This window comes from Vulpes vulpes, chromosome 15 (assembly GCF_048418805.1).
Source record: "Vulpes vulpes isolate BD-2025 chromosome 15, VulVul3, whole genome shotgun sequence".
Classification (NCBI taxonomy): Eukaryota; Metazoa; Chordata; class Mammalia; order Carnivora; family Canidae; genus Vulpes; species Vulpes vulpes.
Genome location: NC_132794.1, coordinates 94,131,434 through 94,156,695, shown reverse-complemented (window position 1 = coordinate 94,156,695; position 25,262 = coordinate 94,131,434). Strand labels below are relative to the sequence as shown.

Here is a 25,262-nt window from a genome sequence, read left to right as displayed (position 1 = left end):
AATGGCATTTCTATACACTAACAATGAGACTGAAGAAAGAGAAATTAAGGAGTCAATCCCATTTACAATTGCACCCAAAAGCATAAGATACCTAGGAATAAACCTAACCAAAGAGGTAAAAGATCTATACCCTAAAAACTATAGAACACTTCTGAAAGAAATTGAGGAAGACACAAAGAGATGGAAAAATATTCCATGCTCATGGATTGGCAGAATTAATATTGTAAAAATGTCAATGTTACCCAGGGCAATTTATACGTTTAATGCAATCCCTATCAAGATACCATGGACTTTCTTCAGAGAGTTAGAACAAATTATTTTAAGATTTGTGTGGAATCAGAAAAGACCCCGAATAGCCAGGGGAATTTTAAAAAAGAAAACCATATCTGGGGGCATCACAATGCCAGATTTCAGGTTGTACTACAAAGCTGTGGTCATCAAGACAGTGTGGTACTGGCACAAAAACAGACACATAGATCAATGGAACAGAATAGAGAACCCAGAAGTGGACCCTGAAATGTACGGTCATCTAATATTCGATAAAGGAGGAAAGACTATCCATTGGAAGAAAGACAGTCTCTTCAATAAATGGTGCTGGGAAAATTGGACATCCACATGCAGAAGAACGAAACTGGACCACTCTCTTCACCATACACAAAGATAAACTCAAAATGGATGAAAGATCTAAATGTGAGACAAGATTCCATCAAAATCCTAGAGGAGAACACAGGCAACACCCTTTTTGAACTTGGCCACAGTAACTTCTTGCAAGATACATCCACAAAGGCAAAAGAAACAAAAGCAAAAATGAACTATTGGGACTTCATCAAGATAAGAAGCTTTTGCACAGCAAAGGATACAGTCAACAAAACTAAAAGACAACCTACAGAATGGGAGAAGATATTTGCAAATGACATATCAGATAAAGGGCTAGTTTCCAAAATCTATAAAGAACTTATTAAACTCAACACCAAAGAAACAAACAATCCAATCATGAAATGGGCAAAAGACATGAAGAGAAATCTCACAGAGGAAGACATGGACATGGCCAACATGCACATGAGAAAATGCTCTGCATCACTTGCCATCAGGGAAATACAAATCAAAACCACAATGAGATACCACCTCACACCAGTGAGAATGGGGAAAATTAACAAGGCAGGAAACCACAAATGTTGGAGAGGATGCGGAGAAAAGGGAACCCTCTTACACTGTTGGTGGGAATGTGAACTGGTGCAGCCACTCTGGAAAACTGTGTGGAGGTTCCTCAAAGAGTTAAAAATAGACCTGCCCTACGACCCAGCAATTGCACTGTTGGGGATTTACCCCAAAGATTCAGATGCAATGAAACGTTGGGACACCTGCACCCCGATGTTTCTATCAGCAATGGCCACAATAGCCAAACTGTGGAAGGAGCCTCGGTGTCCATCGAAAGATGAATGGATAAAGAAGATGTGGTTTATGTATACAATGGAATATTACTCAGCGATTAGAAACGACAAATACCCACCATTTGCTTCAACGTGGATGGAACTGGAGGGTATTATGCTGAGTGAAATAAGTCAATCGGAGAGGGACAAACAGTGTATGTTCTCATTCATTTGGGGAATATGAATAATGGTGAAAGGGAATATAAAGGAAGGGAGAAGAAATGTTGGGAAATATCAGGAAGGGAGACAGAACATAAAGACTCCTAACTCGGGGAAACGAACTAGGGGTGGTGGAAGGGGAGGAGGGCGGGTGTTGGAGGGGAAGGGGTGACGGGCACTGAGGTGGACACTTGACGGGATGAGCACTGGGTGTTTTTCTGTATGTTGGTAAATTGAACACCAATAAAAATTAATTTAAAAAAAAAAAAAAGAAATGCAAAAAAAAAAAAAAAAAAAAAACATCCTTTATCTCATTGACCAATTTCAGTTAAGGAAAAAAGTTGCAACATATGCTACTATAATTAACATATGTTAATTTCAGTTTTTGGAAATGGTCAAGATATAAGTCAATGTTCGGTTATGAAAATGTTCATCAAGGTGTAATTTTTAATATTAAAATTGTATTTCTTTTTTAAATAAATAAATAAATAAATAAATAAAGATCTCTTCTAGATTAAAAGGAGTTTAAAGAGATATGATATTGAATTTTCATTTGCTATAAAGAATATAAATGAGGCAACTTACAAAAATCTCAATAAAGTCTATGGATTAAAAAATAGTGTTATATCAGTTTAATTTTTGAGTTTGATTTTTATTGGAGTTATGTAATAGAGTTCCTCATTTTTAGAAAAAACACTGTCATATTTGGGAATAAAGAGACATAATCTCTACAGTTTACTCTTCAATGGTTCAGAAAAAAACATAAATAGATAAATAAAGTGAGTATAATAAAAATTGGATAATCTGGGTGAATGATATCAATGAATTTTTTGCACTATTCTTGCAACTTTTCTCTAAGTATTAAAATAAAAAATTGTTTGAATAGCCCTCTAGTAATCCACATGCAATTTACCTACCAAAACAATCTTGCCCACTTTTAAAAGCAAGACACTAAACTCTAGACACTCAATAGGGGAACACATTATGTAGCAACTAATAAAAAACTACCAGATATGCAGGGGAACCTGGGTGGCTCAGTCAGTTAAGCATCTGCCTTTGGCTCAGGTCATGATCCCAGGGTCCTGAGATCAAGCCCTGCATTGGGCTCCCCTCCACAGAGAGCCTGCTTCTCCCTCTCCCTCTGCTTCTCTCCATCCTGCTCATTCTCTCTCTCTCTCTCTCAAATAAACAAATAAATAATAAAATCTTCAAAATATTATCTGATATGCAAAGATGCAGGAAAATGTGACCCAAACCAGGAGAAAATTTAGTCAATAGAAAAAGTCACAAATTACAGCAATGATATATTATAGACAAGAATTTCAAAATGGCTATGATAAATATGCTCACGTATGTTAAGGAAGCATGAACATAAAAAGGAGAGAGAGGGAAGATATAAAAATAACCAAATGAAACTTTTAAAGCTGAAAAATACAATATCTAAAATAATAAATTTATTAAACATTGTTTAACCACAGAATAAGAACTGCACAAGGAAATATTAGTAAAACTTAAGACTTGCAAAGGAAACTATACAAAGTGAATAACAAAATAAAAAGGAGGGAAAATAGAGAATTTAATGCCTACTCAATACTATCAAACTAATATAAAATAATAATAATCCCAGATAGAGTGTTTCCAAAAATATCTGAGAAATAATGACCAATTTTTTTCAAATTTTATGAAAACTATAGCCTCTAGATTCAAGAATTTCAATAGCCCCCAAGCAGGATAAACATAAAGAAAACCACACCAAAGCACATCATAATCAAATCCTAAAAATCAATTATAAAGACAAATTTTGTAAATCAAAAGACATATTACATTCAGGGAAGCAAAGATAAAAATATTTGCAGTCTAATAAAAAATAATACAAACCAGAAAACAATTTAGCAACAAGCAAAGGAGGAAGTTGGCAAAAGGATACAAACTTTGTTATAAAGTGAATAAGGTCTAAGAATCTAATGTATAACATGGTGAGTGTAATTGATAACAAAGTATTATATAATTGAAATTTACTGAGTTAGAACTTATATGTTCTTATTCCCTCCAAAAAATAAAAGGCAAATATATTAGGTGATAGGTATGTCAATTAACTTAATGGGGGGAATCCCTTCACAATGTATACATGTCAAATCACCATGTTACATACTTTAAATATCTTACAATTTTATTTGTCAATTATACCTCAATAAAGCTGGAAAAAAACCTCAGTACAAAGCAAACAGGAAAAGAGAAACAATGAACAGATGGAACAAATACAGAGTGAATAGTAAGATTGTAGACCTAAACAATATTGATAAATGCATTAAATTTAACAGGTCTAATTCCTCCAATTAAAAGGGCAAGATTGCCACACTGAACTTGAAAAAAACAATATCCTACTATATTTTATCTAAAATGACCATTTCCCAAAAGGATAGCAATACCTTAAAAGTAAAGGATATGGGGGTGCCCGAGTAGTGCAGTCACTTGAGCATCTGACTTGGTTTCAGCTCAGGTTGTGATCTCATTGTTGTGAGATCAAGTCCCACATCACACTCTGCACTCAGCACAGGATCTGCTTAAGATTCTCTCTCCCTTTCTCTCTCTCCCCCCTGCTTGTGCTCTCTCTCTCTCTCTAAAATAAATAAATCATTTTTAATCCTTTTTTTTCCTTTTTTAAAAAAGGAAAATGATATGAAAGCTATAATATGAAAACACTATGAATAATAAAGCTGGAGTGACTATATTAATACTAGACAAGGTAGACTTCTAGACAAGCAATATTACCATAGAGATATTTAATAATAAAAAGGTCAATTTTTCAAGAAGACATAATCTTAGGGGCACCTGGGTGGCTCAGTTGGTTAAGCATCTGCCTTTGGCTCAGGGCATGATCTCGGGGTCCTTGGATAGGGTCCCAAGTCAGGCTCCCTGCTCAGTGAGGAGCTACTTCTCCCTCTCCCTCTTTCTTGTGCTCTCTCTCTTTCTCTCTCTCTCTCACACACACACAAATAAAACCTTTAAAAAAAAAACATAATCCTAAATATTTATGCAGTGTTTAAAGCTTCAGAATCCAGTCAGCAAAAACTAACAGTGAGAGGATAGACAAAGCCACAATCACATTTGGAGATTTGACACTCCACTCTGAGTAATCAATAAAACAAATAAGAAAATCAATAAAAATTTAGGCTAGCAACAGCTTGACCTAATTGACATTTATACAGCATTCCATCCAACAGAAGCAAAACACATTCTTTTCTAATGCACATAGAACAAGAACCAAGATAGTCCATATTCTAGACCATTAATTTGAAATAATTCAAAGTATACAGGATGGTAGGGGATTGGTCAAAATAGGTCATAGGATTAAGGAGTGCACTTGTCATGATGAGCACTGGGTGATGTATGAAATTGTTGAATTACTGTATTGTACACCTGAAATTAATATAACACTGTATGTTAACTATATAGGAATTAAAATAAAATAAGATAATTCAATTAAATAAAGTATACAGGACATGTTCTTTGATGACAACAGAATTAAACTAAAAATCAGTAACAAAAAGCTATCTGGAAAAGCACCTAAATGTTTACAAATATAAAAACATGATTCTAGGGGATCCCTGGGTGGCTCAGAGGTTTAGCACCTGCCTTTGGCCCAGGGCATGATCCTGGAGTCTGGGGTTCGAGTCCCACATCAGGCTCCCTGCATGGAGCCTGCTTCTCCCTCTGCCTGTGTCTCTGCCTCTCTCTCTTTCTCTCTGTGTCTGTCATGAATAAATAAATAAAATCTTTAAAAAAAATTCCCATGTCCAGGATGGAATAGGAAACCTTTGTTTAGATCTTAGCAATGTAAAATAACATTTTGAACAATTTTAGGTCAATAAATTCAACAACTTATATGAAATACACAAATTCCTTGAAAGACAAATTATAAAAAGTGACACAAGATAAAACAGAAAAACTGAATAGCTTTATATATATTTAAAACCTTCACACAAGAAAAATTATAATTTCACAATGGCTTTACTGGCAAATTATATTACATATTTAAGGAAGAAATAATATCAACTCTATACAAAGTATTTCAGGAAATAGAAGGAGCATCTCCCAATTCAGCTTATGAAGCTAGCAAAATCTTAATAAGAAAACCAGAGAAAGATACTATAAGAAAACTATAGACTAATAAACCTCATAAATATAGTTGTAAAAATCCTTAACAAAATATCACTAAGTCTAATTCAACAACATATAAATGCATTAAAATGACAATATGACAAAGTAGGGTTTACCCAAGAAAAGGCAAAATTGGTTTAACATTTGAAAATCAAAGTGATTCACCATGTTAACAAAATATGAAAAAAAAAACATATAATTATCTCAACACATGCAAAAGAAGCATTGAGGAAATTTGATATACATGTACAATTAAAATCTCTTAGCAAACAAGAAATAGAAGGGAATTTCTCCAAACAAACCCAATAAAAGGCATCTATGAAAATCCTTACAGCTAACATTGTACTTCCTGATGAAGTGCTCTCCCCAACATCAAGAACAAGGGAGAGATGTTGGTCTCACACTTCAATTTAACATTGTACTAAAATTCCCAGCCAGTACAAGTACAGTAATTATGAACAAGAAAGAATACTGATTGAAAACAAAGAGAAACTGTCTTTATTTTTAGAAAACATGATTATGCTCACAGAATATTTTACATAATCCCAAAAAGCTATGAAACAAATTAATGTCCTTGAATACAAACTAACATACAAAAATAAAACAGTTGCATTGCTACATACTAATAACAAATGGAAAGTAAAAAAAAAAAAAAAAATTAAGATTTATTTATTTATTTATTCAGAGGGAGAGAGAGAGGTAGAGACACAGGCAGAGGGAGAAGCAGGCTCCACGCAGGGAGCCCAACGTGGGACTCGATCCCGGGCCTCCAGGATCACACCCCGAGCTGCAGGCAGCGCTAAACTGCTGCGCCACCAGGGCTGCCCTGAAATTAAAAAAATTTTTTTAATTTTTATTTATTTATGATAGTCACACAGAGAGAGAGAGAGAGGCAGAGATACAGGCAGAGGGAGAAGCAGGCTCCATGCACCAGGAGCCTGACGTGGGATTCGATCCCGGGTCTCCAGGATCGCACCCTGGGCCAAAGGCAGGCGCCAAACCGCTTCGCCACCCAGGGATCCCCTGAAAGTGAAAATTTAAATACCACTTGTAGTAATATCAGAAAATGCAAAATACTTAGATATAAATTTAATAAAATATGTGCAATGTCTGTACACTGAAAACTACAAGAAGTTGCTGAAAGAAATTTAAAACTAAATAAATGAGAACATGTACCATTGATTGAAAGTGTCACTATTGTTAAAATGACAATTCTCCCCAACTTCATCTATAGATTCAGTGCAATCCCAACCAAATTCCCAGCATACTTTGTTGTAGAAATCGACAAGCTGATTTTAAGCTGTACATACATATGTAAGGGATCTAGAATAAAAAAATAATTCTAAAGAAGAAAAAAGTTGGGGCACCTAAGTGGCTCAGTTGGCTAAGCATCTGCCTTCAGCTCGGGTCATGATCTTGGAGTCCTGGAATCGAGCCCCATATCGCATTCTCTGCTCAGCAAGGGAGTCTGCTTCTCTCTCTCCCTCTGTCACTCCCCCTGCTTGTGCCCATGCTCTCTCACTCTCTCTCTCTCTCTCTCTCTCTCAAATAAATAAATAATTTTTTAAAAAAGAAAAAGTTGAAATCTTACACCATCTAATTTTAAGAGTTACCATAAAGCTATTGTTATCAAGAGAGATAGGTATATGGGAGTACAGAACAGAACAGAGAGTTCATAAACAGAACTAGTCAAATAGTCAACTGATTTTCTACAAGTGTGCCAAGGCAATTCAATGAGAAAATGACAGTCTTTTCAGCAAATGGTGGTGAACAACTAGATATCTATATGGAACAAAAATGAACCTCTACTCTAACTTCTATACCATACATAAAATTAACTAAATGAATCATAAATTAAAATATAAAAGCTAAAACTTCTAGAGAAAAACATAGATTAAAAAATCATTGCTGTCTTGGAATAGGCACAAATTACTCAGGACAAGAGAAGTATAAACCACATTAAAAAAAACAAATTGGACCTTATTAAATTTTTAAATGTCTGCTCTTCAAAATACACTGGTAAGAAAATGGAAAAGTAATCCACAAGCTGAGTGAAAAATATTTGCAATCCATCTGTCTGACAAAGGCTTTGTATCCAGAGTATACAAAAAACTTCTACAAACTAATATAAAAAAAATAGACAAAAGATCTGAAGACACTTCACATGCAAACAACCAAAAGCACATGAAAAAGTGCTTGATATTATCAGGAAACACAAATTTAAATATCAGATACCACTATGTATCTAAAAGAATGGCTTAAAAATGCTGACAATACTGAATATTCACAAGGACTGGAGTAGTCACAGTTGACGCACATTGTTGGTAAGAAGGTAAAATGGTCCAATCAGTTAAGAAAATAGTCCAGCAGTTTCTTACCATGATAAATGTCCACTTACCTTTTGATCCAGCCATTTCATTCCTCAGCATTCACCCAAGAGAAATGATAATATTTGCTCACATAAAGACAGGTACATAAATGTTCAGAGCAACTTGATTCACGATAACTAAACACTAGAAATCATCTGAATTCCCATCAACAGGTAAATCCATAGGCAAATTGTATTATGTTAATGTAATGGGATATTACCCAACAATAAAAATGAGTAAATCCCTGATACACATAACAACATAGGTGAATCTTAAAAGCACACTACATAAAAAAAAAAAAAGGCACAGAGTAAATACTGTATGATTCCACTTACATGAAATTCTAAGAAAGATATAGCTAATATATAATGATGAAAAACTGATCCATTGTTGCTTTGGTTGGATGGGGACTGTGAATATTAATGCCAAAGGACATAAGGACACTCCTGGAAGGTGGTGATTGTGGCAGTAATTATTGGGTATATGTATTTGGCAAAACCTACTAACCTTTATACTTAAAATATGTGCTTTTGTTATATGTAAATTATATCTCAATTATATCTTTGATTAAAAAATATATATATATATTTATATATGCTTATTTTAAAAGTCCAGAAATATATACTCAAGATTATGAAACTGTAGAATTTCAAATGTAACATTCAAAACATTTAACAGTTGGGAATTTTAACCATCAATCAGTCAGAACAAATGATGGGCATGAACAATTGGAATTGCCAACCCACATGAATGAGAGGAGCATTGGCCCCAGAAAACACCAGTTATCAATGGATGGTGAAATTGATGATGCCCTTTTCTTCTTTTTGCTCATTTGTATCTTCTAACTTTCTACCCATATTTTCAATCAGGCACTTTAAAATAAAAGGGAAAAAATCTTTAATTATAAAAAAGAAAAATGGTACCCTGTTGATACCACATTTCGTACTGTTATAAAATTCTAACGGGTTTCAAAATCTTAATGGAACTTTTAAATAATAGATATGAGAAATGGTGTACTAAAACAGCATTGAATTAGGAGTTAAAAATGGATAATGCCATAAAAATATTTCCCATCCACTACAAAGAAAATAGTGAGATATATTTTTAAACTATTTTACCATTTTAATATTTTAAAATGCCCTCCCTTTGCTCCTATTCCAACTAGATCTCCATATAATTGATTATGTTTACTAAGAGACCTAGTATCTTTCCTCAAGTAGTCCAGGCCCTGAAATGCCACATTGCTCAAAATTCATTATATAGTATTTCCTGATGGGTATCTTGGCCTAAGTCAAACTTCAGAATCTGACTGAGCAAGCCAGGAGATCAAATGATAATTATCAACCCTGGATAAATTTTTATAGCAAAATTACAGCCCATGACCAGAGATTTGCTACTGCCTCCTCTTAGTATAACCACCTCCGTCTCTATGGCTTATCACAGCAACAAACCTTTGCTCTAGGCAATTTCTTTAGAGGTAAGCACGATAAAAACCTGTCTATAAGAGCAGTTGCTGGGAAGCTATGATCAGCAAATAATGACCAGCGAGTTCCCTTTATCATGTCTCTCTCCATCCACAGAGAAACCCTACCAGCTTCCCCATCAGCCCAGTGGAGAGTCAATGGCTAGTTTAGCAACATGACTTCTCTCTGAAACTCTGAAAATCCCAGGGTAAAATGATGCTACTATATGATCTCCTAATGTTGCTTTACAATGCAGTTCAAATTTGTGATTTTAAAAGCACCTCAGCGCAATGTGAGTTCACAGTTATCTTTAATGATTTGCAAATCTCAGTGTTTTTAACAACTCATTTTTGTACGGTGGCTATGGTGGCAACACCTACACCTAAATAGTTATTGCTTATAATACCCTTGGCTGTCAGGGTGTGCAGTAAATGAGAAGCAGTGGCATTACCTTCCACCTTTTCAAGCCTTAATTTACTCCTTCTACATGAACATAAGCAGACTGAGCCATATTGAGCTGCCCTGTCATCTCCTGGGGACTGTGCCATCTTGGCTCATGGGACCTCTGTCATCCACAGAGGCTGACCACCCTTCTCTATCCCATGGAGAAAAACAAAGAGATGGCAGCTAGAGGCCACCAGCTCTTTCCCTCTGGCTGGAAGCTCTGATTTCTGAAGTGAAGAGTCTGTCCCCAGATCACAGTTACAAAAAATATATACAGAATTTTTCATGAGGTACCCAATGTGGCATTTCTGCAAGATATTCAACTATAAATCACACTACCAGATCCAACTTCATCCCCATATTATATTGTCACAAACATTGTTCTCTAATTTCAAAACATAAGTTATCTCTAGGTAATAGCAATAATAATGGCAGATATTCATTGAAGTTACTATGTGCCTGATATTGTTCTAATCTTACCTCTGCATTAATTCATTTAATCCTCAAAACAACTCATTGTTATGATATGTCAGAACTCAAACCCAGCATCTGCCTCCAAAGTTTTCACCGTGGTAGGATAGATCAAGAATCATAGACCCCTTTTCCGTAAAGAAGTGAACTTCTTATAAAGCCACCCAAGGACTCAGAAGGAAGTTGGCTATAGATAAACTGCAAAATGTCCTTGAATGGACTGGAAAACATCCAGTGGTGTACATGTGTAATAACTACCTTGCTTTACCTTACCTGCAAGTCTTTTGTCTAAACAAAAGATGGCCCTGTTGTAAGATATCACCAGTGATTTTCAAAACTGGAAATGGTCCCAGTGTGATTCTTAGGTTTAAGCTTCCCTTGGCAAATTCTCCAGGGTCCACACCTGTCCTCCACACTCCTATATGACACACAAAATTTGACGACCACACCTCACCACAGGGTCATAAGCTACAGTAGAGGGTGATTCCCATCTGTCCTTCTTCTCCCGGAACCATGCAGGAAAAGCAACAGAGCATGGCACTGCCTAACCCCCTTCCCCCAGCCCTTAGCATTTTCACTGCTGACAGTAACGCCATTTCTGTCTCACGCCCGCCCCCAGGCAGCCAGACCCTGCTTCGCCTGCAGACAGAAGGACTCCTTCAGAGCAGTCCTTGACCAATGATTGCCAGCATGGCATGGAGGTTATAAATATCCCAGCTGCCTTGTAACTTTCTTCCCCCACAGGGACAACTCTGAGCTGAGATTCCATTGTCTCCAGAGCCCCCTTGCGAAATGTAGCTGAAGTCTTCCACCATGGAACTTGACTTGAGATTGCACCCTAGATGATTTCTTTCCCTTCTCTGATCTATTCCTCCACTGTTAGTCATGAGATCACTTCATAATAAATGACCTCACAGCCATCACTACCTTGGATCTGTTTCTGGGGGTGAACTGAGAAAGACGGCAAAATATGCAGATGATCCCTCTAAAATCTCACCTCTCTATAATCTGAACAAGCATTCTGGGGTCATTAAGTCTCCTGCTCCTTGCAGTGGGAAACTTGGTCCCATAGCAAAATGGAATGATCCACTTATATTGTCCTTATCTCTGAGCTGCTTACTCCTCTATAATTTAAAAAATTGCAGAGGTCAAGTTCTTGTGAGAGAGATGACCAGATTTTCCTCGCATAATATTCCTGAATGGACCCTCTTAATGAGGGAACTTTGAACTGAGGTCCACATAATTGTGGCTTCAACAGAAAGACAATACAATGGATTCAATGACTCTAATGTTGGCCTGAAGCCTGAAAGCCAAACAGATCCTTGTCCTACATAACTGTATTCTCCAAGTGGGAGGTCTTAGAAACACCAGGCCTTCAGAGGATGCCAGCCCAAGCCCCTTATTTTAAAGTCTTGGTTCCTCGGAATCAGATCTTTATGTTAAACATTTCTCAAAGTAGTTTTAAACTTTAATTACATACTCTACCAAAGCAAAGATCAAAATCTCTACAAAGGTTCTTTTTTATTTTTTATGATGAAGTATTTATTAGTATGTCTCTTTGGAAAAGATTTTCATACCCCAGGCCTGAAAAGAAATTCCACATAGAAATCATTCTCAAAATACTTTGTAAATACTTGAGAGTTTGTCTTTTTTTTCCCTTACCTCATGCAATGACTTGTTAATGAGGAATAATTACAATAGATTCTTATTAATAAGAACACACTGCATTTCAAAAATATTTTTAAAATGTAAAACCTACACACCAATGTTTATAATAGAGAAATCCAGATCCAAAATTTCATTTTTAACTGAGTGTCTAGATATGTGGTGCATTTCAAATCAATCAATGTGGTAGTAACAAAAGATTTGCTTTATGCAATGCATCAGCTTAATTGAATGATATAATTACAGTCTGTTAATATCCATGAGGACTGAGTAGAATGTCATCACTCTTAAATGTACATGATGATGATAGTTTTGCATTTCTTTTCATCCTGGAATTTGAACACTGATTTCTCTAAATATTTGGGATCCAAGGGATTTGAAAGAGATTCCTCCAAAATGTTTCGAAGCGAATTTCATGAGCTATTCCAATGCCAGGAGCTTCATCAGGTTAGGACTTCACTTTGGATGGCTTGCTGAGGGGAAATCCACCCCCAGTAAAACGAGGGCCAGTTGGCTTGGCCATTGAGAAGGTGTTATCCATGGATATTCTGTCCTTATTTCTGAAAGACAGGAGGGGAAAGTTAACTTCCTTAACATCCTTTTCCGCTTATAAGTTTGGTGTTCTCTAAATTCCTAGGGTGAGTTAGCCACTAAAACCTGCTTTGATTAAAGCTTCCAGTTTTAGACAAGGTGGTTGTTTAAACCTAATTAGGTGTTCATTGATAACACATAGAATTAGGAAAAGACACAATTAAATGTGCCCTCCTAATGTTGATCTAAATGTGGACATAAGACCTCATTATAACTCAATCACTGTGGACTTGAGACTTCCGACTTGTAATCATCTTCCTGTTTTATAAAACATTTGTTTAGTTCCAAAGATCAGTCAGAAGAATCTTTCTCTTGGCTCAGTTATAATGACTAATTCATCATTTACCAACTTTTATACTCCAAAGTTTCAGTGGAAACTTATAAATATTTACCACACACACACAAGGTATCTTCATCAAACTTGGATATTCATAAAATACAAATTTTCCTGTAACTTTAGACAAGCAGCAGTTATTATTAGAAATAGTTTAAGTTACAAGAAGGACAAATAAGGTAGTACATTTGGCAATAGATAAAGGAAGTTCTATCCTAAAATCTACAATGTATCTCCTACATAGATCTCCTTTAAATACACACACATATACACAGGCATTCACACGTACATATACACACATTCACACACTCACACGTTCAGGTCTCCTGCAGAGGTAGCTTAAATTTACACAAATTCCCTATTGTGTATTTAGGGGTCTTATGGACAACATCTCTGGGCTCTCTTTAAAAATAAAAATTAAGCTAATGACTAAGACCAAAACCAATTAGACTTGACAACTAGAAATGATTTACCTTAGGAGAGAGAATTCCACCTTTGGGGAAAGAATCTGTCTAGTTCTGCAAACTCTAGACCATCCTGGGCAAAGGGAACCAGAGGCAGATGGGTGAGGGTGCAGGTCAGGATGGAAACATGATGAAAGGGTGTTTGAGAAAAATGAAAGAAGGCTTAAAGGTAAAAATGGCATGAGTTACTCTTTTATAAAGAGCAAGTGTAGGGAGAACATCCACAGAGTTTATTCTAAATTATTCCATTTGGAAAGAACCTGTAGAGGATTAGTTAATCAATCCAGTAGTCTCTTAGCAGGATTGATTTCATTATTATAAAAAAAAAATCATCCTCCATAAGTAGGACAAAAGCTTTAGCCTTAAGTGGATCCAGTAAAGAGGATTCTTTCAAGTACTTGGCAACTTGCATCCCTGATGGCTGGAGGATGCAGGCAGCCCCCTTGTCTGGCCCTCTCTTGCCTTCAATACAGTAATTTTCCCTCTCTGAAGGAACTTCTGCTAACCGCTGCTGGCTTGCTCTAAGTTGACTGATGGGACGATGCCCACTGCCTGTGTAATGTATCTGTAGACCATCACATTGACCCCCTTCAGCCTCCTGCCTTCCAGTCCACACCCTCTGGGCACCACTGTTCTTGCCTCAGCATACTTTCCTTCAGCCCCTGAATCCTTCTCCTGTGAACTCCCCTCTCTGTCTACCTCCAGTATATGGATCCCCACCAAAATGGAACTACCAATGATGCCCTAACCAGGTCAGAATGGCTATAAGTAATGAGCATTTTAGGTAAAAGCAAGGATTCTATAACTGTGCTATCCAATAGAACTTTCTGTAATGATGGCAAAGCTCTCTATCTAGAGCCCAATGCTGCATCCACTACCTCCATGTGACTATTAAGTAGTTGAAATGTGACTAGTGCACCTCAAGCACTGAATTTTTTATTTGATTTAACCGTAATTCATTTTAATCTAAATATCCAGAAGTGGCCTAAGGCCAGGTGGCACTGCAGTTCTAGTGGATGCATCACTGGGAGGGACTAAACCAACAGAAGGGCATTTCTGTTGGCTCAACAGTGTTTCTGTGTCCAGAAAACTGTGTGGAGAGTGTATGGGAGGAGTCAATACAGTCAACAGACCAAACTCCAGGGCCAAGGTGGGGAAGTTAGTTCTGGAAAGATAACTACTTAGCCAAACTTACTTTTTTTTTTTAAAGATTTTATTTATTTATTCATGAGAGACACACACACAGAGGCAGAGACACCAGCAGAGGGAGAAGCAGGCTCCATGCAGGGAGCCTGACACGAGACTCGATCCCGGGACTCCAGGATCACACCCTGGGCAGGGCAGATGCTAAACTGCTGAGCCACCCAGGGATCCCCTAAACTGACTTTTTATTACTATATGAACTAGATTGCTGGTCTCCAAAATGGACGCATGTACTCTAAAAGATGAGTAAGATGACCTGTCAGGAAATGCAAAGAAGATATTTAAGATTCTATTCATATTTTGTCTTTCAAAAATTAAAAAAAAATTGTTTACTAAAAATCACTGAAAAAATGGCAATAGTATTTTGCTTGCAATTTCTACAAATTAAAATATATTGGAGATATAAAACTCTCCTAAAATAAAATTTTCAATTTAAAACTGAAAACAAATATATATATTTAATGTACATGCTCATACATGGGAGACTACAAGTTCAAAAGTGTTGTACTGATAAGAGTGTATGATCAAAACTCTCAAAGACCACTGAGCTGTGCATGTGCCCTACGTAGGAACTAGTCTTCAGCATGATCCTGGTGTCCTAACAGAAACCACAGTGTCTCCACCCAACATGCACTGATTCACACCATTAATACACTAGTTCTCCAGCTGTAGCATGTGTGGGGATCACCTGAGGAGTGACTGAACTGCAAATTCATCCAGAGCCCATGGAATGCAAACATCTGGAAATGGGGCCTGGGGGCCTGAATGTTTAACAAATCCCACCAGCTATTCTGAATCAGATAGTTGCCAGACCCACACGTTAAGACAGACCCATTGAAATTAGCAGGATTTTATTCTACCAAGAAGCTGGCATCTAAATGTGGAATAGGGGGATATTCTGATTTACAAGCAGGGCAACTCTTTCCCAGCAAATCACTTTGCATCTAGTTACTGTAAATAGTTTGCCATGAACAAATCACAGGCAGAGGCACCCCTTTCACCATGTCCTCACAATACCCACGTGGATGAAATACCCAACTTGACTTAAGCACACGATGTGAGCCACTACAGAATTAACTAGGTGAGTTGGGTAATGCCATACAGCAAGCCAAGGTTCAAACCCACTGATTCATTCAGGCCCACTCTCTCACCCTAGCATTAGGCAAAGGATGACAACCAAATGAAGAGACATCTACCCTTCCACCTGTAGGCATCCTGAAATGCAAAATGATAACCTCAAGTCAAATTATCATCTCCTAGAAGAATCAGAGCTCACACCATGCCTCAGCAGATACTGAAATCAGTTACTAGACATAAAGACAGTTCAGAGACAGATCATCTAAAACATAGGTAAAAATTATCTGTGAGCAACTCATCATTACAGTGACACAGCTGCACTGCATTCTTGGAAAGAACAGCTTTACCAAACCTATACCCCTTAGCAAAAGTACCTGTGATTTTAAACATAGATGTGCTTTCATTCATACAAGCCTGATTGGGAACCTCATTTACAAACATTGTTATGGCATGATCATCTCCAAACCATGAGAACAATGTGGGGGAAAAAAATCACACTATGCTTCTTCTGCTCCATATGAGGTCCACTGATGAGTAGAGAATAACAGATACCGGTTAGAGTCCTAAGGAGAGGCTTTAGTATCAGATGAGACATGCATCTTGCTCTGACGCAAACCAGTGGGGACCTGTAGAATGTCATTTGTTCACCCTGTGACTTGGCTTACCCCAGCGGATTCTTTGACTCTGTGACCGTCTGCCGGTTTTTTTCTTATCTGCAGGTAATAGGCACAACTAAATTAAAAGAACATTTAGTTAATTCTTACCTCTGGATGTATTCTTTACGTTTCTGAGCTAGATATTTCTTCTTTAAGTTCATCAGTTCATTGGTAAGCTTCTCGATCTCATATTTGTATTCTTGGCTCTGTGATTCATACATATTCAACTCTGAAGACAAAACCTAACGTGACAAAGAAAGCAGCATTAGCAGAAGATACACAGGGGCACCTGGGTGGTTCAGCTGGTTAAGCGTCTGCCTTTGGCTCAAGTCATGATCCCAGGATCCTGGGTCGAGCCCCACATCGGGCTCCCTGCTCAGCAGAGAGCCTGCTTCTCCCTCTCCCTCTGCTGCTCCCCCTGTTTGTGTGCTCTCTCTTTGTGTCAAATAAATATATAAAATCTTTAAAAAACAAAAAAAAAAGCAGAAGATATGCAGTGAGACAAGATCCTGCTACGATTTACCTCAGTGAAGCTAGAGATGCAAACTCATGCCCAAGTGTAAGAGCTAATCCATCCCCTTCTGCCAGTTGCCAGTTCCCAAGATCTGCATGGAGGTAAAAATCTGACTGAGGTCTGAAGACTCATAATCCAGTGGCAAATGGGGTGAAAAGAACTCTGCTTAAAAGAACTATTAGGGCTACATTCAACAGGCTCACACACGAATGATATAATGTGTTTCAGGTATATTGTGAGCAGAGACAGAAAAACTCCCAGGCACGCAGTATAAAATTGCTTTTAAAGCCTTTTTAGGGATCCCTGGGTGGCTCAGTTTAGCGCCTGCCTTTGGCCCAGGGCGTGACCCTGGAGTCCCTGGATGGAGTCCCACTTCGGGCTCCCTGCATGGAGCCTGCTTCTCCCTCTGCCTGTGTCTCTGCCTCTCTTTCTCTCTCTGTCTCTCTCTCTCTCTCTGTCTCTCTCTCTCTCTCTCTTCTCTCTCTCTGTCTCTCATGAATAAATAAAATCTTAAATAAATAAATAAATAAATAAACAAACAAACAAAGCCTTTTTAAAGAGCATTCAGGGAAGTCCTCACCAGGGAGAGTGATTCATTTGAAGATTATAGTAAAAATTATTCCAGAATCATCCTGCCGCCACCACCGCTAAGTAGGCATTCAGCTTACATGCTTTCCTAGGCTGCTGTTCTGCTAAATGTCTATCATCTCTTTATTGCGCTCTTTGGAACTCTTCACAGATTCCTTCTTTCTCCCAGCATGGCAACATTCACCTCAGAGAAGCAGGGAGCTAAAGCACGTGTAATAGGAACCCTGATTTTCTACCTCTTCCACTGTACTGTCCAATAAATGCTACTGGTCTCAGTTGAGCAAGAAGACTGGGAATTTACTCATCTGAACAGGATGTGTAAAGCATGCCCAAGCTAGGGGTGCACCCCACAGAAACCAAAGAGAAAGAAGAAAGGTTACCATTCTAAGAGGCACACAATAGACGAATTTGTTTTTCCTCTTGCTCACTATTTTAAAAATCTGCACAAAAGGGAGATCTTTGTCTTTTGAGTGTTCATCTGCTTCTGCACTCTCTCCCTTAATCGCTGTGAAAACGATTCTGACCATGCTATCATGAGCTGAAGAATAGGACTTTCATGTTGGGAGAAAACCTGCCTTGATCATTAAAAAATTAGGAACAAAGACTCTGTTTCCAAACAATGAATATAGCGTTTCCTAAAAAAAGCCCAGAAAATGAGGACAAACTAGCAGACAGGCTCAGGTCCACCACCTCTGAACCTCTTCCACCAGGAGTCACATTTCATCAGAGTAAAATTCTGAATTTCCTGAGTTAAAGGGTTAAAATACCAGAAGGCTCCTGTGAGCCATATAATGCAATCTAGCGCTGAATGTAGCTCTCTGACAGCAGTGTGAAGACAGACGTGTGCTTTTCTAATCTATACCCACTCCTGAGAAAATGAGCTTTTATTTTGTTTGGAATATACAATTGTTTAAAAGGATAAAAATAATCAAAAGATTATGCCTCGTGCAAAACTCAAATTACATCTCAGGATACTCATATGCAATAAACACTGTGAGTGATAAGTTGAAAATTAATGTTCTAATTACACATTTGTTACATCTGCCTTTTTAAAGTAGGAGGAGGTGATTTTACAATGTCCTATTTGTGAAAGGATTGGTACTATAGGGGGCATCTACATTACCTCAGGCAGAAAGGCAACATTATTACCCTCCTTGCAGCAGATAAGTGCCAGAACTCAGCTAGTGTGTGCTACATTCTGTGCATGTGTGTGTGTGTGTGTGTGTGTGTGTGTGTGTGTGTGTGTGTGTGTATAAGACTTCCCTGACATGCCAAGAATATTTAACCACTTGCTTAGGAGGTACAGCTCCAGATATGATGGGAACACACAGTTTTTGAGAAAACTTTTAAAAGGCACATGTAATAATAAAACATTCCATCTCCCCAGCTGAGGTTCTGAAGTCACTTAGAAGGGAATTTATGCTAACAGAATTCTAAAATGATTTTACCTTCCTTTCATAGCGACTTACTTGACAGATGGTCATGAAGGAAGGCCCTGGGGGCTAGGGACTAGCCTGTGCTTTCTGAACATTTATTGCAGGTGGAATGGAATAGCAAAAACCTCCTTCGGCACAGTGGTCCGCTTCAGTGGATGATGGTGTTGAAACATTTCCTCTGTTCTTTCCCACTGTCCAATATCTCTCACTCATCTTGAGATCATCCCTACACACCCCATCTCCCAAACTTCCATTCTGTTGCCATCATCCTCTCTCCAACTTTTTCTCTATTTGCTGACTTCCCTCTTTCAGAAACAGAGACCGTGGGGTCTATTAGTCTAGACACAGGGGGATAAGGCTGAGATGTGGTCTGCTTCTCCTGCGACTGGAATTCTTTAAAAAAAAAAAAAATTAGGGATCCCTGGGTGGCGCAGTGGTTTAGCGCCTGCCTTTGGCCCAGGGCGCGATCCTGGAGACCCGGGATCGAATCCCACGTCAGGCTCCCGGTGCATGGAGCCTGCTTCTCCCTCTGCCTATGTCTCTGCCTCTCTCTCTCTCTCTCTCTCTCTCTCTGTGTGTGTGACTATCATAAATAAATAAAAATTTAAAAAAAATTAAAAAATAAAAAAAAAATTAAAGCCAACCTCTGTGGCATGTGGCATTTGGGAGACTGGCTCCTTGAACTGAGGCAGTGGACTCATCCAGCTCCCTGGTGTGCGGCTGTCCACCTGCCAGGAAAAAGCAGAAGTTTCCACTTACTTTCAGCTGCTTGGTCTTCTCCCGCAGCGTGTGGCGATAGATCTGCAGCTGCTCTGCAGCCTCGGGACCAGGCTGCCGGGCCAGGATATGCTTTAGTTCCACATAGAGTTTCTCCTTTTCCTGGTGAAGAGCATAACCACAAGTGAGATAAACAGCCCCATCACGACATGGAAAGTGCCTGTACCAGCATATGGTCAGGAGAACTTGGGACCATCCTAAGGTACTCTGGAGTGCCACGCTGATTACAGTCACCATAGATTCTATAGAAGTGCCTCAAAACAACTCTGGCTAATAGCTTAGGATGTGCCTGGCATTTGAATACAAATAATAAGACAAATGAGGAAGGGAAAGTCTCTCTCTACCTCAATTTCCGATCATGTGACTGAGAGACAAGGGCAGCGATGGAAGGTTTGCACAAGTGTCGTGGCCAGTAAAAGTAGGGAGTAGGGGAGTTTTCACAAAGATGTCATTTGAATTGTTGCTTGAAGAATGAGTGGGAGTTTTCCCCAAGCAGAGAGAGGAAAGAAAAACTTTTTAGGCAAAGGTTCAGAGCCAGGACAGGGGAGAAGTGAGTCTAGTCCAGCACGTGCACTGGGCTGAAGGAGGGAGCAGTGGAGAGAAGAGGTTGAGCTCCTAGGTAGGTTTCAGGCTAGGGGTTTGGGAGGAAAGGATGAGGCATGTCTGGAAAATAGCTCCAGCAGTAAGGCAGAAAACAGAGTAAGGGGACTGCTCAGGGCACCAGGATAAACAGAAGTTGAAAACAGGTAGACCTAAGGTAACTAGGATTAAAAGGAGGTAGATATAATGACATTCCTGAGGTAGAATCAGTGGGATTTGGTGAAAGATCAGACAAGTGAGAAAAGAAGTAGCAGAGCCAAGAAAACTCCAAGGCTTCTAATATGGACACCTTGGGGGCTGGAAGATGGTGGTAATGGATGCAGGGATGTAGGAAAGAAGGAGTGTGGAGAGGGGGGAAGAAACTCTTCCCACATTCTCTTCTGATTATCAGTGGGGTCTGGATATGCTGAGCTTGAGGTGTTGTGGGCTATCGAGGAGTTGAACTGAAGTTGGAACTGGAGATTGGTCATGGCTAGAACCACAAGAGTGGCTCTATCAACCCCCAAAGAGGCTATCTCCCAGGACAATGAGATCTTTGGGAGAGTCAGCATATCAGGGGGAGGCAAAGAAGAACGACCCAAAGAAAAGGGGCAAGAGAGAGTAACTGAATGTCCCCCAGCCAGGAAATGGCAATGTTTAAAAAAAGAGGCATAGGGCACCCGGGTGGCTCAGTTCATTAAGCATCTGCGCTCGGCTCAGGTCATGATCCCAGGATCCTGGGATTCAACCCTGCATTGGGCTCCCTGCTCAGCGGGGAATCTGCTTCTCCCTCTCCCTCTGCTCCTTCCCACCCTGCTTGTTCTCTCTCTCTCTCTCTCTCTCTCTCTCTCTCTCTCTCAAGTAAATAAAGAAAATCTTTAAAAATAAAAAAGAAACAAAAAGGGAGGCATGATATGAGTGGTCAGTGATACCACTGGGCAAAGAGAAAAAACAGGAGAGGGCCATTGAAAATGGCCTTGGGGGAGGCCTATTAGGATGACACCATGACCTTAGAGAGTTTGCAATAACACTAAGGGAGCAAAAGTCACACAGCTGGAGAACAAATCAGAAGTAGGAAGTAAAGAAAGTTAGTCTTTTAAGAAATATGACACAGGAAGAACAGAGATCTAGAAGTAGTGTGAGAGAATAGGTAAAAAGAAAACTAGGATGTGCACATTTGTAGAACTACAAGAAAGGGCTTTCTAGGAACCCAGAGCAAATCATAATTTTGTAGCTGAATTTAACCAAGAAACAATATATAATTCCCATTTGTACCCTAAAGTTTAATTGCTTGTAAGGTGTTTTCAGATTCTTGAACTAAAAAAAACAACATACAAAGGAAGATTTATTTCTTAGGCATCTCAGTTCTGCATTCCCATTTCTCTAAACTGCAATAATTTGAACAAACATTGATAAAGACTAGTCTGTCTACTCATTTGTCTCTGTACATATTTATTTCCTTAAGGTAATTATGTTAGAGAAAAAAAATATAAGTAAAAGCCCTCTCTCAATAAGTGACACATCCAAGCAAATGGAAACTAATTTTTACCTGGAGCTAAGTATTCTTAGCGCTGTCATCAAATAATCTGTTTTTAACAGAGGACATGAGAGTCAGTAAAAAAAAAAAAAAAAAAAAAAAAAAAAAAAGTCGGTAGAAGAAAATTCATTAACTACTCATTGTTACCATTTGTTTTAGATTTTTCTTCCCCCTGGCTGAATTATAGAAATTTTATCACAAATAACATGACTCTACTTTCAAAAGAATGCATGCAACTTAAGAATTAGTTGGATAGAACAAGATTCTGGAGAAACATGTATCCAAAAATAATACTCACCATTTAAGAAATAATCCCAGAAATGACAAGGAAATCCAAAAGCCCGTGCAAGAGAAAACTTGAACAAATAGAATTACAAAGTGGTGATTTTCCTTTGTTGTACAACACCTCTCGTCACACCTTATAATATAATCTTCCCAGTAAATGGATGTAGCAAGCAATGGGAAAGATGTCAGAAGGTGAGTTTATTTTCTATAGCCACTTAATGCCTGCTCTGTTGGAGAAATAACATTTCTGACAAGGCTTCAAGATTCAATTTGGAGAAGGTAATAAATACGTGGAGAAGCCCATGAAACTGTTTTGTCCGTTTCTTTCAGCTCCCCTTCCTCTATACCAGAACACAGGTGGGCTTGAAAAGTAAAGAACCCCACGAAGACAAGGAGGAAGCAATCTGGTTTGGGATATAATAATGTCTTAAACTGAAAAGATCGTCTTACTCCAAGAACCTTCAAATGTTTCCCAGGCGTAACACTTTTCAACCACTCTTGGCAGGAAGGAAAGAGACACAGAGGAGAGAGGCTAGAAGAAGCAAATATTGCTACCTCATCTCATAAGTGAGAATCCCAAGGTCAATAGGAATGAATGGTGTATCCAAAAGCCCAAAGTGTGACAAGTCAAAACACAGCCATGATATACTCGGGAATCACTTTTCCCATGCAATGCCTCCTCTGGGGCTTGAAATATTATAACCCTGAAAGAATCTGGAGGAAATCGTGCTACCTAATTCCTAAAGGCTACACGATACTATCAGTAGAAGAATGGAGACAGAAGATGAAATTGTTTGGGCAGCCAGATGAGAGCACGTAGAGATAAGAGCATGACTCAACTCCTGGCACCCGGGGCCTAGACCAGTTGAGTGGGCTCCACCCACGCCCTCTAACAGGACGTGCAATCTTCATGTACAGGGTGAATGAGGCCACCATGTAGCCTGTCTTCCCCTATCTCTGCTTCCCAGTTTTTTCCCAAGGCCATAAAAGGAATTGAAATGGATTTATTCTAAAGAATAACTGAGCAACTGAACAGTGAGGACTCATAAGTGTGGAGAAAAGTGAAGAAGCTTAGTGAATTACCATTAAAACTGTTGCAGCACTCAAAGTCAAAAAGTTCTAAGTTACATCATCCAGGCCAAGTGAAGCATGTGTGTTGGCGGTGGGTGGAGAGAATGCCAAATGAATACCAAGACAGTGGAAACGAGGAGAGCAGAGGGGAAAGGAGTGGGGGACAGCGGCTGAAATGCATTACCAGGCTTCAGTGTGCACGAATTTTGGTCTGTGTTTACAACAGAAAACCTAACTGATAAAACCAAAGTGAAGACCGGTCAGCATTAACATTCTAGCTGTGTGTATCATACAGATTTGTATTTTGGGAGAGCGTTCTGGTAATTTAGATAAATATGGAGTGTTTGATGGATTGAAGGTCTTAAGTACAATTGTTTTCCAATTTATTTCTCTCCTAACCCTCTACAAGGGCCAACCAAGCTCTTCAAACATTGTGCAATGGTGTGTATAATAACCCCATTTAGAGACAAAGCGTGCAGTTCTATTATAAAGAGAATCTATCTTATGCAACAGAGAGACCCATTAGGCTGTCCGATGTATATTGTCTCCATAAGCCAGCAGTGGCAGAACCAGCTGCCTTGTAATACATATCCTGTCCTTCTTCGTTAAGCTGCACTCATTTCTTTTTAAACCAAGTCAATTAATTTGTCACTGGGTTAGAAGCACCATATGTCAATGAAACATCATAAGAAGATCATAAATAGTTTATTATTTCCCCACCAACAAAAAAAAATGCATCTTCAGGTTGGCATTTCTTTATTTATTCAGAGTGTGTTCACAACGCACATCAATATTACTTCGTAGCATGCCTTACTCTCTAAATTATTTTGTGAACAGCTATACTGGAAAAAAGCTAGACTCTTAACATCAGGAGACTAGCTCTCACTTTGGCTGAGCACGACTTGCAAGCATAAAACATATTATGTCCATCCTCGAAATGATGCTCCCTTGCTAGGCATCCCATCCTCTCAGTTGGACAGACTGTCCGACATGGTTATGGATTCTTTTGCTGCAAGAGTCTCTGCCAAGTTATGCTGGATAACAGCATGGCTCATTATTAACATTGGCTGAGCATAGTGGTAAGAAATTAATTGCAGTATTAGCCTCAAATAATGCTGTCATTACATGGTGACAGTCTGTAACCCCAGATTGGAAACTCCAAACATGAAGTCACTCAGACTTCAGGTGTTTGTATTTTATCTGACAATAAATTAAAAGCCTACATTCTGAACAGTCTATGCAAATAGGAGTCAGTGCTATTCTGGGTACAATTCAGAGGAAGAAATGGAGTTTCTCACAGACCTTCTTTCCCCACTGAGCTACAATTTCATATCCACTGTCTGTTTATATTCCCTGTCTTTTGCTTGGCATCTTCATCTGAAAATAGAAGATAGTTCGCACTCAATGTGTACCTTAACATCTCTTCTTCAGCTCACCTACTTGAGGCAATAACTTATTAAGAGGAACTAATTTATTCTGTTTTAATCTAAATCTGTGCTTGGCAAATGCCAGTGCATTGATTCTGTTCACCCTGGATTCATCAATTTGCTTGGGTGAGCGTTGCAAATAATTGTTTCACCCTGAGAACTAGCTAATTCATGTGAATCAGGCAACCTTGCTCCTGCTCTCAAGTCACATGCTTATCTATACCCACCAGGGTGAAAGCCACTCACTGAGATGCTTGGATACCATGTGCTCCAAAGAAAGAGACATCACCTTATCTTCACTCTAGCTCACCTCTGGGTTCAAGATGAAGTTGGTTTAAAAAAAAAAATCCCTCAATCACTACTTGTGGGAGAGCCAACTCCACAGAATATATAGAAAATCTTTTTTCCACACTGAGGGGGGCACTTGACGGGAGGAGCATTGGGTGTTATACTATATGTTGGCAAATCGAACTCCAATAAAGAAATATATTAATTAATTAGTTAATTAATTAATAAAACAAATAATTCATTGATATTAAAAAATAAGAAAAAGAAAGTCTT

At 38.6% G+C, this 25,262-nt stretch overlaps 1 protein-coding gene across 1 annotated transcript in view; it reads right to left on the bottom strand.

Annotated features, from left to right (window-relative positions):
• Positions 1–12,014: 12,014 nt before the first annotated feature.
• The window catches only part of CFAP58 (cilia and flagella associated protein 58), a 99,542-nt gene continuing 86,294 nt past the window's right edge, over positions 12,015–25,262 (bottom strand). Inside the window, exons 16-18 of the mRNA XM_072738157.1 lie at positions 19,785–19,904; positions 16,596–16,729; positions 12,015–12,722 (exon numbers count right to left, since the gene is read on the bottom strand). Coding sequence (XP_072594258.1) covers positions 12,611–12,722; positions 16,596–16,729; positions 19,785–19,904 — 366 coding nt within the window. The 3' untranslated portion in view covers positions 12,015–12,610. The remainder of the gene's footprint in view (positions 12,723–16,595; positions 16,730–19,784; positions 19,905–25,262) is intronic.